Source organism: Chrysochloris asiatica, unplaced genomic scaffold (genome assembly GCF_000296735.1).
Source record: "Chrysochloris asiatica unplaced genomic scaffold, ChrAsi1.0 scaffold00038, whole genome shotgun sequence".
NCBI classification, from domain to species: Eukaryota; Metazoa; Chordata; class Mammalia; order Afrosoricida; family Chrysochloridae; genus Chrysochloris; species Chrysochloris asiatica.
This window is the reverse complement of record NW_006408556.1, coordinates 4,468,218-4,488,447: the sequence shown is the minus strand read 5'-3', so window position 1 is coordinate 4,488,447 and position 20,230 is coordinate 4,468,218. Positions and strand designations below refer to the sequence as shown.

The 20,230-nt window shown below is 39.1% G+C and overlaps 1 protein-coding gene across 1 annotated transcript in view; it reads left to right on the top strand.

Moving 5' to 3' along the window:
- Positions 1-20,230, top strand: part of FKBP5 (FK506 binding protein 5) — a 152,664-nt gene that overhangs the window by 58,720 nt on the left and 73,714 nt on the right. Inside the window, exons 2-3 of the mRNA XM_006860396.1 lie at positions 8,965-9,090; positions 13,244-13,388. Of these exons, the coding sequence (XP_006860458.1) occupies positions 8,986-9,090; positions 13,244-13,388 (250 nt within the window). The 5' untranslated portion in view covers positions 8,965-8,985. The remainder of the gene's footprint in view (positions 1-8,964; positions 9,091-13,243; positions 13,389-20,230) is intronic.

Below are 20,230 nucleotides of genomic sequence, written 5' to 3'. Positions count from 1 at the left end.
ATCAGTTCTATGCTCGAGCCCATTGTTGCATAGCATTCATTAGAACTTGATTTTCTCTTTATGGTTGAATAATACTTAGTTGTATGGATATATCACATTTGAGTCCTGGTGTAATGCTCTGGGTTAATGCGCTGGACTGCAAGGTTGATTTGAACCGCAAGTTCTGTAGTTCAGGCTCACCAGCGGCTCCTTGGAAACCTTGTTACAGGGTCGCTATGAGTTGGCACTGACTTGATCACACTTAGCAACAACAACAGTACCACGTTTTGTTCATTCATCTGTTGATAGACATTTGAGTTGTTTTGACCTTTTGGGTATTTTGAATAGTGCTGTAGGATAAGCGCTTGACTACAAGGTTGGTTTGAACCTCAAGGTCTGTGGTTCAAACTTAACAGCCACTCCTCAAAAACCCTATATAGGGTCGCTATGAGTTGGAACCAACTAGATGGCACTTTACAAACAACAAAAAGAAATGGACATTGATATACAAGTATTTGTTTGCATTCCTACTTTCAATTCTTTTGAATATATATGCTGAATCATAAGTTATTTCTGTTAACTTTTGAGGTGCCACTAAACTTTTTTCCATAATGGCTACACCATTTTACAATCCCACTTGCTGTTTTTGTTAAGTGCCATCAAGTTGAGTCAGTTCTGACTCATAGAGACCCTCTATAGGGTTTCCAAGGAGAGGCTGGTGAAGTTAAACCGCCGACCTTGTGGTTCAAACCGATCTTGAGGTTGAGTGCTTATTCTATGGTGCCACACAATCCCACTTGCACTGGATAAAACAGCCATGATGGCCTAGTGGGTTCTTGTTAGGCTGATAACCACAGGGACTCCACCAGCCTCTCTGTAGGTGAAAGAGGAGGCTTTCTGATCTCATAAAGTCGTACAGACTCAGAAACCCTACATAGGGTTCCTATGAGTCGGAATTGATTTGATGTTAATGGGGAACTGGGGGGAGCAGTGGACGAGGGTTCCAGTTTCTCCGCATTCTCACAAATACTTGTTATTTTCCATTTGCTACCCTAGTTGGGAGTGTGGTGGCTCTGTAGGATAAGCACTAGACTGCTAACCACAAGGACGGCACTTTGAGCACACTAGCTGCTCCAATGGGAGAAAGATGAGGCTTTCTGCTCCCAAAAAGAATTACAGTCTCAGAAACCCTATACAGGGTTGCGATGAATCGGAACTGACTCAAGAGCACTTAACAACAACACGTGACCGTGTTAGCCTAGTAACACAAATGACTAGCACATTCGCCTGCTAACTGGAAGAATGATAGTTTCAGTCTACCTAGAGGCTCCTAGGAAAAATATGAACCACTGAAGACCTTATGGAGCACAGTTCTACTCTTACACATATGGGGGGTACCATCAGTTGGAATCAACTCTATGGCAACTGGTATAATGGGGGTGAAGTGGCAGATTACTGTGGTTTTATTTGCATTTCCCTAGTGCCCAGTGGGAGTCCTGGTGTGGTGCTGCAGGATAATGCGTTGGACCATAAGGTCAGTTTGAACCACAAGGTCAGCGATTCAACCCCACCAGCTGTTCCTTCTATACAGGGTCACTATGGGTCGGAAACAACTCGACACTTAACAACAATAACAATACCTAACGGGGAGTTGTGATATGGTGCTGTAGGAGAAACACTGGACCTTGTTTGAGTCACAAGGCTTGTGGTTCAGACTCACCACCCACTCCTTGGAAACCCTATATAGGATCGCTATGGGTTGGAAACGCTATGGGTCGATGGCATTTAACAACAGCAACAATGCTAACGGACAAACTGTTGCAGTGCTGGAGGCTCTCACTCATCTATGTCAAGAAATTTGGAAAACAGCTACCTGGTCAACTGATTGAAAGAGATTCGTATCTGTGCCCATTCCAAAAAAGACTACGCAACAGAATTCAGAAATCATCGAATAATACCATTAACATCACATGCAAGTAAAATTTTCCTGAAGACAATTAAAAAACAATTGCAGTAGTACATCCACAGGGAGCTGCCAGAAACGCAAGCCGGATTCAGAAAAGGACGGGGAACAAGGGATATCATTAGTGACATCAGATAGATCTTGGCTGAAAGTGGAGGATGCTAGAAAGATGTTCACTTGTGCTTTATTGACTATGCAAAGGCATTTGACTATGGAACACGACAAACTGTGGATAACATTGAGAAGAGTGGGTATTCCAGAACACTTAATTGTACACAGACCAAGAGTCAGTAATTCCATCAGAACAAGGGAATGCTGAATGATTTAAAATCAGGAAAGCTTTGCCAGGGTGTATTCTTTCACCATACGTATACAATCTGTAAGCATCCCTGGTAGCATAGTGGACTGAACTGTTAACTGCCAAGTCAGTAGTTCAACTCTACCAGTCGCTCCTTGGGAAAAAGATGAGGCTTTCAGCTCTGGTAAAGACTTACAGCCTCGGAAACCCTATACAGGGTTGCTAATGAGTTAGAGTTACTTGGTGGCATGTCACCACTCCATACAATCTGTGAACTGAGCATATAATCTGAAAAACTGGATTATATGAAGAAAAATGTGGCATCAAGATTGGAGGAAGAGTCATTAATCTGCGATATGCAGGTGACACAACCTTGCTTGCAGAAAGTGAGGAGGACTCGAAATACTTAACTAATGAAGATGAGACTATAGCTTTCAGTATGGGTTGCACCTCAGTATAAAGAAAATGAAAATCCTGACAACTGGACCAATAAATAACATCATGATAAATAGAGAAAAGATTCAAGTTGTGTCAATTTATCCGAATTCACAATCAAAGCAGCAGTCAAGAAATCAAACAATGTATTTATGGCATTAAGTAAATCTGCTGTACAAAATCTCTTTAAAGTGTTCAAGAGCAAAGCAGTCAGTTGGAGGACTAAAACATGCCTGACCCAAGCTATGGTATTTTCACTCACCTCATATGCATGTCAAAGTTGGGCAGTGAATAAAGAAGACCTGAGAAGAGTTCACACATTTGAATTATGGTATGGGTATAGAATATTGACAGTACCGTGGATTGCCAGAAAAACAAACAAATCTGTCTTGGAAGAAGTCAAAATGCTTCTTAGAAGCCAGTAAGGTGAGACTTTGTGTCTTGTGCTTTGGACAAACTTTTTTAATACCACTATTCAAATTTACATACCAACCACTAAAGCCAGTGATGATGAATTTGAAGAATTCTCCCAATTTCTTCCATCTGAAATTGATCAAACATGCAATTAAGATGTACTGATAACTACTGGTGATTGGAATGTAAAGGTTGGAAACAAAGAGGAACGATCAGTATCAGTTGGAAAATATGAACTTGGTGTGATACAAAGGATACTGGAGATTGCGTGATAGAATTTTGCAAGACCAGTGACATTCATTGCAAATACCTTTTTTAAACAACATAAAAGACAGCTATACATATGGACCTTACAAGATGGAGCACACAGAAATCAAATTGACTACATCTGTGGAACAAGACAGTGGAAAAGCTCTATGGAAAACCAAAACAAGGTTAGGGGCATATTGTGTAACAGACCATCAGTTGCTCAGATGCAAGTTCAGTCTGAAAGATGTAGAAAACTAAAATCTGTGAGAGCCAAAATACGATCTTCAACATATCCCACCTGAATTTAAATATCATTTCAAGAACAAATTTGTTACATGAGATACTAATGACCGAAGATCAGAAATGTTGTAGGATGACATCAAGAGCATCTTACAGGATGAAAGTAAAAGGTCATTAAGAAGACAAGAAAGAAAGAAAAGACCAAAATGAATGTCAGAAGAGACTCTGAAACCTGCTTAGCCAGCATAGAGATGCTAAAGCAAATGGAAGCCATGAGGAGGTAAAAGAGCTGAACAGAACATTTCAAAGGTCACCTCGAGAAGACCAAGTAAAGTATTATAATAAATGTGCAAAGACATGGAGTTAGAAAACCAAAAGAGAAGAACATGCTCAGCATTTCTCAAGCTGAAGAAATGAAACAATTCAAGCCTGGACTTGCAATATTGAAGGATTGTTGTTGTTGTTGTTGTTGTTAACAAGTGCCATCGAGTCAGTTCTGATTCATAGCGATCCTACATAGGGTTTCCAAGGAGTGACTGGTGACTTGAAGCACCAACCTTGCAGTTCAAACCAACTTTCGGTCGAGTGCTTATCCTGCAACATCACACCAGGACTCCATATTGAAGAATACTATGAGCAGAATATTGAATAATGCAGGAAGCATCAAAAGATGGAAGGAATGCACAAAGTCACTGTATCAAAAGGAAAGGTTAAGTTTCAGGCATTTCAAGAGGTAGCATATGATCAAGAACTAATGGCACTGAAGGAAGAACAAGTGTCCGGGAATTGATAGAATACAAATTGAGGTCTCACTGGATCTATTCACTCATCTGTGCCAAGAAATTTGGAAGACATCTAGCTATCTGGTCAACTGATTGGAAGAGATCCATATTTGTGCTCATTCCAAAGAGAGTGCAGAAATTATGACAATCATTAATATCACATGCAAGTAAAATTTTGCTAATAATAATTTTTAAATGCCTGTAACTGATAGGAACCTACCAGAGATTCAACCCAGATTCAGACAAGGACATGGAATGAGGGATACCATTGCTGACATCAAGTCGTTCTAGGCTGAAAGCAGAGAATGCTAGAAAGATGTTTATTTGTGGTTTATTGACTAAGCAAAGACTATCAACAACTTATAAATAACATTGCGAAGAATGAGTATTTCAGAACATTTAATTGTGGTCATGAGGAACCTGTAGAACTGTGAAATAGCTCTTTGATGATATATCTAATCAAGTCCTTTTTATAGAACCTGTACGACTACCAAGAGGCAATCGTTAGGAACAGAAGAAAGGAACACTTGTTCCTATTGGTTTAAAATCAGCAGAGGTGTTCCCAGGGTTGTATTCTTTCATCATATTTTATTCAATTTGTATGCTGTGCAAATAATCCAAGAAACTGGGTTATATGAAGAAGAATTTGGCATCAGGATTGGAGGAAGACTCATTTGTTAATACTTGTGATATGCAGATGATACAACCTTGCTTGCTGAAAGTGAAGAAGACTTAAAATACTTCCTGATGAACATCAAAGACCACTTTCAGAATGGATTGCACCTCAGTGTAAAGAAAACAAAAACCCTTACCATTGGACCAATAAATCATAGTATGATAAATGGAGAAAAGATTGGAGTTGTCAAATACCTAATTTTGCGTGGACCCACTATCAACGCTCTTGAAATGGCAGTCAAGAAATCAAATGACATATTGCATTAGGCACATCTGCTGCACAAGACCTCTTTAAAGTGTTCAAGAGCAAAGATGTCAGTTTGAGAACTAAGTTCTCAAGTCTTTGTATTTTCAATAGCCTCATATGCATATGAAAGTTGGACAGTGAATAAGGAAGGCCATAGAAGAGTTGATGCGATTGAGTTGTGATTTTGGAGAAGACTATTAAAAGTACCGTGGACTGCCAGAAGGACAAGCAAATCTATGTTAGAAGAAGTACAGCCAGAATGCTTCTTAGGAGTCAGGATAGCAAGATTTTGTCGCTCATATTTCGGACTTCTGGTTATGAGGGACCAGTCTTTGTAGAAGGACACCATGCTGGGTAGAATGGAGGACCAATGAAAAAGAGGAAGACTCCAACAAGATGGATTGGCACAGTGGCAATAGCAGTGGGCTCAAACATGACAACAGTTGTGAGGATGGCAAAGGATTGGGTAGTGCTGCGTTTTGTTGTGCATTGGTCACTATGAGTTAAACATACTCAACAGCACCTGATAACAATGCCTAATGGAAGTCCTGATGTGGTGCTATAGAGTAAGCACTGCAAGGTTGGTGGTTCAAACCCACCAGCGGCTCCTCAGAAACCCTTATTACAGGGTCGACTGAGTTACAGGCATTGGTCTTCGGAATCTAGTATCCAGCCAAGGATCACACATTGCATTTGGTTAGTGCACCTCTTTGTTTTTGTTGTTAAGTACTGTCAAGTTGGGTCCAACTCTTAGTGACCCTGTACAGAGTTTCCAAGTAGCGGCTGGTGAGTATGAACCACTGACCTTGCGGTTCAAACTGATTTTGTGGTCCAGTGCTTACCCTACAATGCCACATCAGGACTCCAAAGTCTCTTCCAATCTAAAATAGGCCCCTGATGTGTTCTGTAGGATAAGCACTGGACTTCAAACCACAGGTTGGAGATTTGAGTCCATTAGCCACTCCTTGGGAGATTTTAAAAGCCTCGGAAACCCTATACAGGGTTGCTATGAGGAGGAACTGAATAGACTGAGCTTAGCAACAAAAATAGCACAAAAATGACTTTAACATTTATGTTTCACAATCTTGTCTTTTCTTCTTGAGTAATTTCAGGTTAGACTATTTTTTTATAGGAATACCATGTAGGTGATGTTGTACTTCCCCTTATAACCCATCAGGAGGCACGATAATATCAGTTTGTTTCATTTCTGGTGATGCAGAGCTTAGTTATGACTGCATGTAACTTATTAAGTGGGTATCAGATCATTTCATTGCAAAGTTTTTTTATTTTTTAGTAATAAGTAATCTGTGGAGGGTTGAGACTCTGTGGCTATCCTGTTCTCCAAAAATCTTTCGCTGGGTGGTTTCAGTTTGCTCAGTGCTTTAAATCAGGGTTTACCAGGAGTCTCCTAATGTATGTCAGTGTATCTGCAAAGTTTCTGGGATTTGTGGGATTGTGCACGCACGAGTGCGTTTTTCCACTGACAAAAGATTTAAAAGTTCTTTTTCCCTGTTTTTAAAGAATGCTTTACGTATTTTTATGCCTCAGAAAAGTCTGTTATATTGACTCTGTTCATGTATTTTTCCTAAATTAGCTGGCTCAGCACCACGTATACTAGGTGCTTCATTTTTGTTGTTTGAGAACGGATTGTTCTGTTTTTTCACTTACTCTGAGCCAAGCATTTGCGTTTTTGTTGTTATTGCTATTTGGTATAAACTGTTCTAGAAATTAAAGCAAAGAGGCTTAGCCCTTATTTTCTTGTGTGCTCTTTGAAGATTTTTGGGCACAGCAGTTTGATTGATGTCTTTGCTGACATTGAGTTAGGTAAACTGAAACACCATGTGCATTTTAGTTGTCTATCAATTATATCAGTAGGATTTTTTGGAAAATGCAAAATATCTTTTTTTTTTTTTGACTATGGAAGTCTAGCAGGTGACTTTATGGAGATAGATATACAACTTCATATGATAAGCACTGGACTAGAACAAGTCTGCAGTTCGAGTCTGTCAGTTGCTTCGTTGGAGATAGATGAGACTTTCTGCTCCCATGAAGATTTAAAGCCTCAGAAACCTTATATAGGGTCGCTAGGAGTTGGAACTGACTCCACAGCACATAATGACAACAGTAAACATCTATTATTAGACAAATGTAAACTAGTTTTGTTGTTATTTGTAAGTGTTTCTGGGTTGGTTCCAACTCCTAGTGATCCTGTACAGGGTTTCCTAGGAGTGGATGTTGACTTTGAATTGCTGACCCTGTGATTAACAGTCCAGTGCTTATCCTGTAGCACAACACTAGGACTCCTTTAGAAAAGGTTGATTCTTGATTTTCCATGGTCAAGTAGGAGGAGCTGTTGTTAAGTGCTGTCAAGTTGGTTCTGACTCATAGCGACCCTGTGTAGGGTCGCTAAGGAGCATATGGTGGATTTGAACTGTCAACCTTGCAGTTAGCAGTCCAGTTCTAATCCTACCATGACTCCTCGACTCCTAACTAGGAAAGCAGTATAGAATTAACCTGGCAGCTGGTGGTGAGCTGTGTTTTGTTTCGGCTATTGGTTTAAAATTGATTTGTCCTTTTTGAAAAAGTGTCTGTTGGATTACTGGCAATAACAATAAGAAGTAATAGTTGATTAAGGTAGTTTAAAAATATGCATTATCCCATTTAATCCAGAGAATACTGTTTTATTTTTATCCTAACTATAGAGCTAGGAAAAAGACTTGTTGTTAGGTGCCATCTAGTTGTTTCCATCTCATAGCTGCCCTGTGTACAAAAGAACGCAACACTACCGGGTCCTGGGACATCCTCATAATCTTTGCTACTTACTATATTTGATCCCATTATTGTAACCACTGTTGACACTCTTCCTCTATCTTCTGACCCTTTACCAAGCATGATGTCTTTCTCCAGGAACTAGTCCCTGCTAATAACATGTTTACAGCTCATGAAACAATGTCTTGCCATCCTTGCTTGGAAGGAACATTTTGCTGTACTTCTTCCAAGACAGATTGGTTCGTTGTTCTTGTGATCCCTGGTATAGTCAATATTCTTTTGCCAGCACTATAAGGAGCTCTGGTAGCGTAGTGGTTACGAATCGGGCTGCGAACCTTAAGGTCAGCGGTTCGAAACTACCAGCCGCTCCGCGAGAGAAAGATGAGGCTTTCTACTCCCGTAAGGATTTACACCCTCGGAAACCCTGTACAGGGTCGCAATGGATCGGAACCGATTCAACGGCACCTAACAACAACAATAATTCAAAGGGATTACTTCTTCAGTCTTCCGTATTCATTGTCCAGTTCCAGTTTTTGCATGCATATGAGGTGACTGAAAAACAGAACTTGACTAGAGGTTAAAGTGGTGATGGTGGTGTGCCATGGAGTCTGAGGCTGTAAATCTTTATAAGAACAGAAAGCCTCATCTTTCTCCCAAGGAATGACTGGTAGTTTTGAACTGCTGACCTTGAGCTCCTTAGAGGTTAAAGTAGCCAGCACCAAACAGCTTGTTAAGAGACAGAGGAAGAACCCTTACATTCTTTTTATTTCGTTTCACCCTCTTTTTGTTTTGCCAGTCTAAAAGGTAGAGGTATTCCAGGGAATCTAATGTAAACAAAGCATTCTCCCAGGAGCATTTAACTTGTACATAAAAGTGATATTTTTCTTCACTAAAATGTGTTTCTTCTCAGCAGGTTTTTTACTTATAAAAGACAATGACTACTGACGAAGGTGCCAAGAACAATGGAGAAAGTCCGGCAGCAACTGTTGCTGAACGAGGAGAGGATATTACCTCCAAGAAGGACAGAGGAGTGTTAAAGGTGAGGCTGCAGGGGTGAATGACACGCAGGGAAGATTGTCACTTGGAAAGACTATGAAAAAATAAATTTTTTTTAGTTGGGGGTTAGAGAAATAGTGGATAATGAATGTTCTTTGAGGCACACTAAGTGCTAAATTCTACAGATATTCTCTTATTATGTTGGTAAGTGCCGTCGAGTCGGTTCCAACCCATAGTGACCCTGTATAGGGTTTCCGAGGAGCAGCTGGTGAGCTTGAACTGCTGACCCTACAGTTCAAACGGCTTTGCAGTCTGGCGCATTAGCCCACAGCACCAGATAGCTGAGTTTAAAAAAATTTTTATTTAAAAAAATTATATAATTATTATTATTCCCCTCAGGTGGGAAAACAGATCCTGCTAGGTAAAGCATCTTACTCAACATCATTGTTGTTGTTATGTGCTGTGGAGTTGGTTCCGACTCACAGTGACCCTGTACAGGGTTTCCAAGGCTGTACATCTTTACAGGAGCAGAAAGCCTCATCTTTCTCCTGTGGGACAGTTGTTAGTTTCAAACTGCTGACCCTGAGGTTAGCAGCCTGATTTGTAACCACTACACATTTCTGAGTAAATAAAGATCTGGGTTTCAGGTCCCATTTATATCTGACACAAAAGGCTGTATCTCACTCTTCTCAGTGTAAAAGTGGGCTGTTTTAATATAATATGTAAGTATACTAAAGCGGAGTCCTGGTGTGGCACTGAAGGATAGACACTGGTCCTCAAGGTCGGTTTGAATCGCAGGGTTAGTGGTTTTAAGATCATCAGTTGCTCCTTGGAAACTCTATATAGGGTCTCGACAAGTGGGCACTGACTTGATGGCACTTAACAACAGCAACAACAAAGTAAAGTGAATGAACGACAGTTTAAAAGATTTTAGAGGATAAGTGTCTTGCAGAGTTGAGAGAAAGGATTTCTTTTTATATAAAAAGTTTCTGTTTGCAATGAGAATATTTTTTGAGGTTTCATCAGAGAATTTATCTTGCTTTTGAATTCCTTTTCCTTATTAAAACACTATGTATTTTTTGCACTCTATAGTTAATCATTTTCACATGTATTATTTGTTTGTGGCTGTATTGGTGTGAGGCATTCAGAACAGCTCTTGAGTCTTTCACTTGATAAGTGAGTACACTGAAGTTGAGAGACTTTAATGACTTGAGTCATAATAAGGAGCAGTGCTATTTCTCCTACATTGTTGTTAAACATACAGACTTTATATAGTTATCTTTTCTTTTGCTGAAAAGATTATCTTACACATACTTTTTTTTAACATTTTTATTGTGACTTGAGTGATAGTTTACATGAGAGACCATTGGTTTTACACTCGTTGTTTCATAGCAATGATTACAACCCCCTCTGTGCGTCATCATTCAACAGTATTTGCTTCTATTCCCTGTTTTTGTTTTTGTTTTTCTGAGAGGGGGAGATATACACCATAGCACTCAGAAATATATAATAATTTAAACAACCAAAGGGCACATTCTGTTAGCCTGCCTCTTGGCCGCCAGCAGTCTTTCTCTTCCCATGAGTCTAGAGTCCTCAGCTGCTCCCTCTCTCCATGTCCTCATCTCTGCCTCCGTCTCTAGTGTTGCTACTTCTCTGGATGGGGTCCCACATTCCGCTCTTGCTCTTCTCCCTTGATGATCCTAGGGTCCTCTGTTCCTGGAATGTAAGATTAACTAGTCCCCCTTTATGTTATAAAACGTCTACCTTTACAGTTGTTACACATACATTTTTAATATTACCACTATGCTGAATTTTAATGTTTTCATTTGTCAGCAGTAGCAAATGAGAACTTTTCAGTGTGCTTTGTCTAGCCTTGGTATCATAGTGGGTTGTGTGTTGGGCTGCTAAAACTTCAAGGTCAACAGTTGGAATCCATCAAGTGCTTTTCGGAAGAAAGAGGCTTTGCTCCTGTCGGAGTCCTGCTGTGCCTCTGTAGGATTAGCACTGGACTGCTAATTGCAAGGTTGGCGGTTCAAACCCACCAACGGCTCTTTGGAAACCCTATACAGGCTTGCTATGAGTGGGAACCAACTCAAAGACACTTAACAACAACAAAATATACAGCCTGGGAAACCTTATCAAGGGTCGCTATGAGTTGGAACCGACTTGACGGCACAATCCCCCCAGCAGCAACAGCAATCTTACTTATGTGAAAGCCTCTGTGTGTGCATCTCTTCTGAATATACATGCGTTACTATCAGCTTGCTATGTGCCGCGTCAAAGTTTAGAACCTTGCAACTACAGAATAAAGGCTTTCTGCTGTAGGTCTATATCCTGAGCTCTTCTTTCACAGGGCTTCTTGGGCTTGTAACTATGTGGTCGCCATTGGGCTGCTGAGTCACTTCCAGCTCATAGGAACTCATCTCCTGGATGCTTCCAGAGATGGTGGAAAGTCTGCAGATTGTCCTCTGCATCTCCCTATCTCTAGCTTTGTCCTGCTCTAGTCTTTTTCAGAGTACCTGTAATAAAGGACATGTTCTCCAACCTGCCTTAGGCCCTGCTTTGTTCTAGGGAGTAAATCTAATAACAAGCATTTTTGGCTTGTAAGAAACATTTTGAGATTGTGTCATTTATCACTGTCTAGAGCTTCCGATTTCACCATGGGGCTTTTGGTTAACATGAGATAGGTCTGCTTACTGTGTGACCTAGGGCAATGTAGTTAAACTCTCATGTGTAAAACTGGAATAACATCACTACATGTTTCATACACTTATGAGGATTATGCTGTGACACCTGGTATAATTTGCTGGTGCCTGACTCTGATAGCCATTCATCTCATTTGCCCAATTGTCTGTTTACAATCCTAGAAGTACTGATTCTCTCCATGTGATGCTGACAGGTGATTGATCATCGGCACTCAATTACCCCATAGAGTTCTCAAACATGTCTACTTTTAGATCTCTGTGTGATAAGATTATGTTTGGTGGTGGTGGTGGTGGTGATATGCCATGGAGTCGGTTCTGACTCATAGTGACCCTATATAGGGTTTCCAAGGCTGTAAATCTTTACAGGAGCAGAAAGCCTCATCTTTCTCCTGAGAACTGCTGACTTTGAGATTAGCAACCCACTCGTAACCACTACACTACCAGAGCTCCTTAAGATTACATTTATTGAAAACCTTTTTTCTTTTCCCCTTTAACTCTTGGAATGATAGTAATGATTCTTTTCCGCTAAAGAATGTTTTAACTGTTGAGCTAAAAAGATTGTAGAATCTCAGGTCACCTTGTTGTACAGTAATGTGGGAATGGGACAGGTAATACCTCTCTCAAAGAAAAGAGAAAATAAACTGAATTCTTTAGATAACAATTTAGGCGCTTCCCCCAAAAAAGATCTTTGTGGAGGTTAGCTATCATCCATCATCTTTTCTACTAAAAGTGGTTAGTTTGACCTACTTGACTGACAAGGTAATTAACACTACTACACTACTGGGTTTGATTTTCTTCTCCCAGAACCGACCTACCGTGTTAGTGGCTTGCTTTGCCAAGAACAAAATAAATATAGCTGATGTTATGATAGCTAAATCTTTTTCATCTTAGAGCTTTTTTGGCACATTCTTTGCTAGGAAATAAATTATTCAATATTGTATCTAACTGTGCAATGTACTAATGCTTTTTCAGATCTAACAGTCTTCAAATAATGGGAAGTGTAACCTGTTATGTCAGGAAATTAGGCTTTCTGAAATTAAATCATTACAAAGGAGAAGATAAAAGAAGGGATCTAAATAAAATCTCAGCTTTGAAATTTGTGTTAGCCTTCTTTTTGAGTATCTTTTAAAACTCACCAATCTTTATTCTAATTCCATTTGTATATGACCTAACTCTCAAGTCTTTTTTTTCCCAGAAATTTTAATGTCTAAGAATGGCGCATTAGACCAATTTAACAGAATCTATTGACTAATTATTTTGAGAGCATATCAATGATAAAGTTAAATATAGCACAAAAGAGATTCATAAAAGGTACTTTTCAGGCAGGGAACGCTATTTCAGAGAACTGTAAAGAAGCGTTTACTAAAGGACAGGTAATAGTTTATTTGTAAATCTACTTAAGTGATATAGAATGGAGTATGTGAACTTTTGTATTCTCCTGTTAACAGTAAAAAGTTCCACCTCCTTTATCTTGATGTTTGTTTCTTCTAGATTGTCAAAAGAGTGGGGACTAGTGAGGAAACACCGATGATTGGAGACAAAGTTTATGTCCATTACAAAGGAAAACTATCAAATGGAAAGAAGTTTGATTCCAGTCGTGATAGGAATGAGCCATTTGTCTTTAGTCTTGGCAAAGGTAAGAGAGTATTTTTTGAGTTTTCTTTTGCTTAAGGTCACTACGATTTGTATGAGAGGAACAGCGGATCTTGCTAGAGGTAAGGCAACAGTAGTTCTCAAAATATGGTCCATGGATGCCTGGAGGTCTCTGACCTCCTTGAAAGGGCTTCCATGACGTCAAAATTATTTTTATGATAATACTAAGATGCTATTGGAGTCTTGGAAGCCTTATCCAGGGTCCCTGTGGTCGAAACCAACTCCATGGCACTTAACAACAACAATGACAAGATGTTACTGATGATAAAAAAAATTACAGTGGTTAAAACTGCTGGTGCCTTAGCATAAATCAAGGCAGTGGCACAAACTATACCATAATTAGAGTCTTGTTCACTGTCACTTATTTGCCAATTTCACTTAATAATAAGCTTGTGACGAAGCAGTTGTTGTTGTTGTTAAGTGCCATCGAGTCGGTTCCGACCCATAGCGACCCTGTACAGGGTTTCCGAGGGTGTAAATCTTTTAGACAGAATTAATTTTGTTAAATCGCAAAACTTGATTTAAACATCATTTTCACATCCTGTGATGGAAAGAGAAGCCCGTATTGAACAAAGTATGCTGGTTGTCTGAAGGAAAAACACTTGTGCACGTGTTTTAGTTGTAAGCTGTACTAGCTGCATTTTTTGGAACAAAACACCATTTTTCCTTGGAGGAACAACTGATGGGCAAACTAGGATTATTCTGACTTTGGTATTTGGCAGATATGCTCTTGAAAATGATTCAAATGAGTCTGCCACTTCAAGGAAAACAGCAATGAGGTCTGTTGCCATTGATAGAATTTGAACTTGGAAGTGAAAATTACAATCTTGAAAATTTGTATTTGCCATTGTGATTTTGATAGTTTCTGAAAATTTAAGACTTCTGATGACATCAATTGTGATATTAATTAATGTGATTTTTAGTATTGGGTAATGATCTGCATAAGTCAGTTTTCAAAATAACTAGTGTTTCCCCAGTGACCACTAAAAGATATTACAAAAGCATTCATAGATACATGATCCATTCAAAATGCAAGGTAGACCAGTCCATTTTTGTTGTTGCTATTAAAGTATAGGTTTTTAAAAATCACTTCTTTTGTCTTTTGTGTTAGAGACTATACACAGCAGAGTAACATACCCCAGTTCAGCACAGACCAATAGATTTTAATGTAACAGGATAAAAAAGTTCATTGGTACAGTTTCAGATTACAAATGCATCTAAACTTTATGAAATGACCATTTGTCCAGTTCTGATATCTGAAAAGGGGATTAAAATATCCATACCTTTCCCAACTAGAGTGAAGCCTGTGAGAACCAGAGAGCCACATGGCTGCCTTGTTTCTTTGGGTCTCTTACAGTTTCTCCTTTGACAGGGTACAGTCTTACCACTGTTCTATTGCTCTCTATTAATGGAAAATACTGGAATTTTCCTTCTCTGATAGTTTTCTACCTTATGCAGGCTCCAACTTTTGAAGATTTTACTGTATATGTCTTTGTAGGGGTGTATTTTTTCCATATAATTCACCCAAATCATAATAGATTGAATGCATAAATAGATTTGAAAACTCATTTGTTTTCTGATGTCAACTCTGTAAAACTGAAACAATGCCACTTTTGTCACTTATTTTTTGGGGAAATATGACTATTCTCATAAAAATTACTTCTATAACGTGTTGTTGTTTCAGTGCTGTGTAGTTGGTTCTGACTCATAGAGACCCTGGGTAGGGTTTCTGAGGAGCAGCTGGTGAATTTTAATTACTGACCTTGCTGTTAGCAGTCCAGTGCTTATCCTATAGCACACCAGGGCTCCTTATATAACATATAATGGGGTTATTGTTATTTTTTAATGAAATTAGTAAATACATTTTTTATTTATAATATGGTATATATCAGTAACTAGGTGTAGTGATTATGAGTCAGGCTGCTAATTTCAAGGTCAGAAGTTCGAAACTATCAGTTGGTTAGCGGGAGAAAGAAGAGGCTTTCTGCTCTGGTAAAAATTTATAGCCTTGGCAACTGATGATCATAGAAAGAATCATGCGCTGGACCACAAAATCAGTGGTTCAAGCTCGCTACTGCTTCTCGGAAACCCTATACGGGGTCACTATGAGTCAGAACCAATTCAATGGCACTGAATAACAATGTATACAGAACTTTGGTGGGCAGCTCCCTGTCTCTGCCACAGATGCTACAATGAACACTCTTACACATACGTTTGTGTGCACCTGTGCAGAGAAACTTCCAGAAGCAAAATTGCTGTCGTAAAGGCATCTGAACTCTACATTTTGATAAGTAATATCAAGTTGCCTTCCTAAAGACCATGTCAATTTACATTCCTACTTGATTATTCTTGCCAGAAGCAGCAATTATAATAAAAATAATTTTTTCCAATCTTGATGTGGCACTGTAGGATAAGCACTGGACTGTTAACCACAAGGTTGGTGGTTCAAACCCATCAACCACTCCTTGGAGACCCTATACAGGGTACCTATGTTTTGGAACCGACTCAGCACTTGACAATAATAAATGTATAATATCTCAAATAAAAAAAAAAAGATTTATAGCTTTGGAAACCATATGCAGGGTCACTGTGAGTCAGAACTGATTCCATGGCATACCACTGCCGCCACCACCATCAATAACTGGTGTGGTACTGCGGGTTAATGTGCAAGGTAAATGTTAGGTCAGTTTGAACCGCAAGGTTAGTGTTTCAAACTCACCAACTGCTCCTTGGAAATGCTATTTGGGGTCACTATGAGTTGGAACTAACTTGACAGCACTTACCAATAACAAGATAGGACTCCTGGTGTGGCGTTGAAGGATCAGCACTGGACTGGGACTCACAAGGTCTGCAGTTCAAACCCACCAACTGCTCCTAGGAAACACCATACAGGGTTGATATGAGTCGGAACAGACTCGATGACACTTAAAAGCAATAACATAGTACTATAGGATAAGCACTGAACTGTTTACTACAAGATCAGCACTTTAAACCCACCAGCTGCTCCTCGGAAACTATATACAGGGTTGCTGTGAGTCAGAACCGACTTGACGGCACTTAACAACAACAACAACAACATAAGTCATATAAACAAAAACGGTTAAGGAGTTCCCAGTTTTTAAGAGGTAAAGAGGTCCTGAGATATAAGGGTGAAGAAACTATTGTTTGCAAATTTTAAATATGATTTTTATTAATTTCTTTTCATGTTTTTAAATGTCTTCAGTTAATTCAGGTTGGTTAATTCCAACCTCTGTGAGCTGTGCTCACTGTTTCCTTCTCTTTTGAACCCTTAGTGTGAGTTAGTGGCTCATGTGAGATGAATTTTGTGTTGAGTAAAATACTCATCACATTTTTCTTAGCATAGCAGCCATTTATGACAGTTAAATTAGACTTTTTTCCCCATTTTTTGTTGATTTGGGGATGACTACCAGCTTGACTATGGAATCATTATTTTATTTAGATAACTTCAGAGTAACTGGTCTCATCAGACCACCTTGTTGTTGTTAGGTGCTGTCAAGTTGGTGTGACTCAATGTGACCCTGTGGGCAGCAGAACAAAACAGTGTCCAGTCCTGCACCATACTCATAGGTGGTGGTATTCTTGAACTGCTTGCTCTGGGTCAATCCATCTCTTTGGGGGTCTTCGTCTTTTTCACTGACCTACCACTTTACCAAGCGTGATGTCCTTTTCCAGGGACTGGTCCTTCCTTATAGCATGTCCAAAGTATGAGAGATAAAGTCTTGTTATCCAGGCTTCTAAGGAGCATTCTGGTTGTATTTCTTCCAAGACAGATTTGTTTGTACTTCTGGAAGTCCATGTTTAATATTCTTCTACAAAACCATAATTCAAATATATCAATTCATTGTTGGTCTTCCTTATTCATTGTCCAACTTCTACATGCATATGAGGCTTTTGAAAATGCTATGGCTTGGGTCAGGCACAGCTTAGTCTTCAAACTGATATTTTTGCTCTTGAACATTTTAAAGAAGTCTTGTGCCAATTTGCCTAATGCAGCATCATTTGATTTAGTGACTGCTGCTTCCATGAGTGTTGATTGTGGATTCAAGCAAAATGAAGTCTTTGACAACTTCAATCTTTTCTCCATTTATAATGATGTTGTTACTGCCTCCTCACTATATCTTTACAATGTTTTTCTCTGTAAGAAGTTGATGGATTTGAGATACCAGGTCTGTGCTCAGCAGTTTTCTTGGCAAGCAGAATTGATCATTTCTCCACTCAGATTTTCACAGTAACATTTTGATGGTGAGGGAATCTCCCATGTTTCCTAGAGTTATGAACAAAGTACATTTTTCTGAGGGTTGTTTTTTTTTTTTTTTTAAATACAAGTTGGGAGAGAAAATGGACACTTTTTAGGTGGCTCAGTATCTAGAAACCATGTGGAAAGAGCACCCAGTTAAGTGTTAGGAACCCAGGGTCCTGTCTTCACTGGTCCCTGTGCTATACAAGTTGCTTAACCTTCCTCTTCCTTGCTTCTGTATCCGCCTGTAGAAATTAGGAATTCATAGGAGAGCTTTACGATTAGTCCTTGGTCTGTGATTCTATTCTTGTACCTTCTGTAAAGAGTATAGGAACAAAAAATCTTTTAGATGCTCTCTTAAGACAATTAGAAACATTAGGATAAAACATACACCCCTGGTAAATCTTTAATAATACAATGAGTTCAGTTGCCCATAAAAAAGAAATATTAGTTATGGAGTTTATAGTTTATACCTATATTTCATAGCAGTAGTTACTTCATTAACCACCACTTGTCTATGAGTTTGTCATACTGTGGTGGCTTTTGTGTTGCTGTGATGCTGGAGACTATGTCACCAGTCTTTTAAATACCAGCAGGGTCACCCATGATGGACAGATTTCAGCTGAGCTTCCATATTAAGGCAGACTAGGAAGAAGGACACGCATACTACCTCTGAATGTGTAGCCACTAAAAACCTTACAAATGGTAGTGGAACACTGTCAGATACCTCTGTGCTGGAAGATTAAAACATTATGAACAGCACCAGAGTACTGTCAGACATAGTGCTGAAAGATGAGCTCCTAAGGCACTCAAAATACAACTGGGGAAGAGATGCCTTCTGAAAGTAAAGATGTCCATGATGTCATGAATGGAGTCATGTTTTCAGGACTTCATTTGCTGATGGGGCACAACTTGAAAGGAGAAACAACTGCAAACATCCATTAATAATCAGAACATGAAATGTATGAAGTATGAATCTAGGATAATTGGAAGTTGTCAAAAATTGTCTATATCCTAGGCATTCATGAGCTCAAATGAAGTAGTATTGGCTATTTTGAATCAGACAATCATATGCTTTACTAGACTGGCAAGGACAAATTCAAGAGGAATGGCATAGCATTCATCATCAAAAAGAACATTTCAAGGTCTACCTTGAAGTATAATGCTCTCTGTGATAGGATAATACCCATTTACCTATAAGTAAGACCAGTTAATACCACTGTTATCAAATTTATGCACCAACCAAAGGTCATTGATGATGAAATTGAAGAATTCTACCAACTTCTTCAGTGTGAAATTGATCAAACATGTAATTGAGAAGTATTGACAATTACTGGTGATTAGAATGTTAAGTTCAGAAATAGAAAGGATCAATAGTTGGAAAATACGGCCTTGATGATAGAAATGATGCTAGACGTTGCATGATAGAATTTGGCAAGATCAATGACTTACTGCAAATACCTTTTTAAATAATATAAAAGGCGACTGACTATACACATGAACTTCACCTGATAGAATACACAGAAATCAAAGTGACTACATCTATGGAAAGAGACGATGGATGCCCCTCATCCAAAACAAGGCCAGGGGCAGACTTGGAACAGACCATCAGTTGTTCATATGCAAGTTCAGGCTGAAGCTGAAGAAAACTAAAACAAGTCCGTGAGAGCCAGAATATGATGCTGAACGTATCTCATCTGAAATTATGGATCATCTCAAGATCATATTTGATGCATTGGACACTACTGACTGAATACAAGAATACCATACAGGAAGAAAACAAAAGGTCATTGAAACAACAGGAATGGAAAAAAAGACCAAAATGGATGTCAGAAGGGACTGAAACTTGCTGATGAGTGTTGAGAAGCTAAAGTGAATCGAAGAGATGAGGAAGTAAAAGAAAACTTCAAAGGGAGCTCAAGAAAACAAAGTCAAGCACTATAGTGAAATGTACAAATACCTGGAGTTAGAAAACCAAAAGGGAAGAACACACTCAACATTTCTCAAGCTGAAAGAAATGAAGAAAAAATTCAAACCTCAACTTGAAATACTGAAGGATTCTATGGATAGAATGTTGAATGATGCAGAAAGCATCAAAAGGAGATGGAAGTCATACACAGAGTCACTGTACCAAAAAGAAATGGTCAGTGTTCAGCCACTTCAACAGGTAGTATATGTTGGTACTGAAAGAAGTCCAAGCTGTACTGAAGGCATTGATGAAAAACAAGGCTCAGGAATCAATGGAATGCAAATTAAAATATTTCAACAAACTGATGCAGTACTAGAGGCACTCACTCATCTATGCCAAGAAGTTTGGAAGACAGCTACTTGGCTAACTGATTGGAAGAGATCCATCTGTATTTGTGCCCCTTTCAAAGAGAGGTGACCCAGTGGAGGGTGGAAATCATTGAATAGTATCATTAGTATTGTATGCAAGTAAAATTTTGCTGAAGATTATTCAAAAACGATTGCAACAGTACATTGACAGAGAACTGCCAGAAATTCAAGCCGAAAGGAGAAGAGGACATGGAACTAGGGATATCATTGCTGATGTCAGATAAATCTTG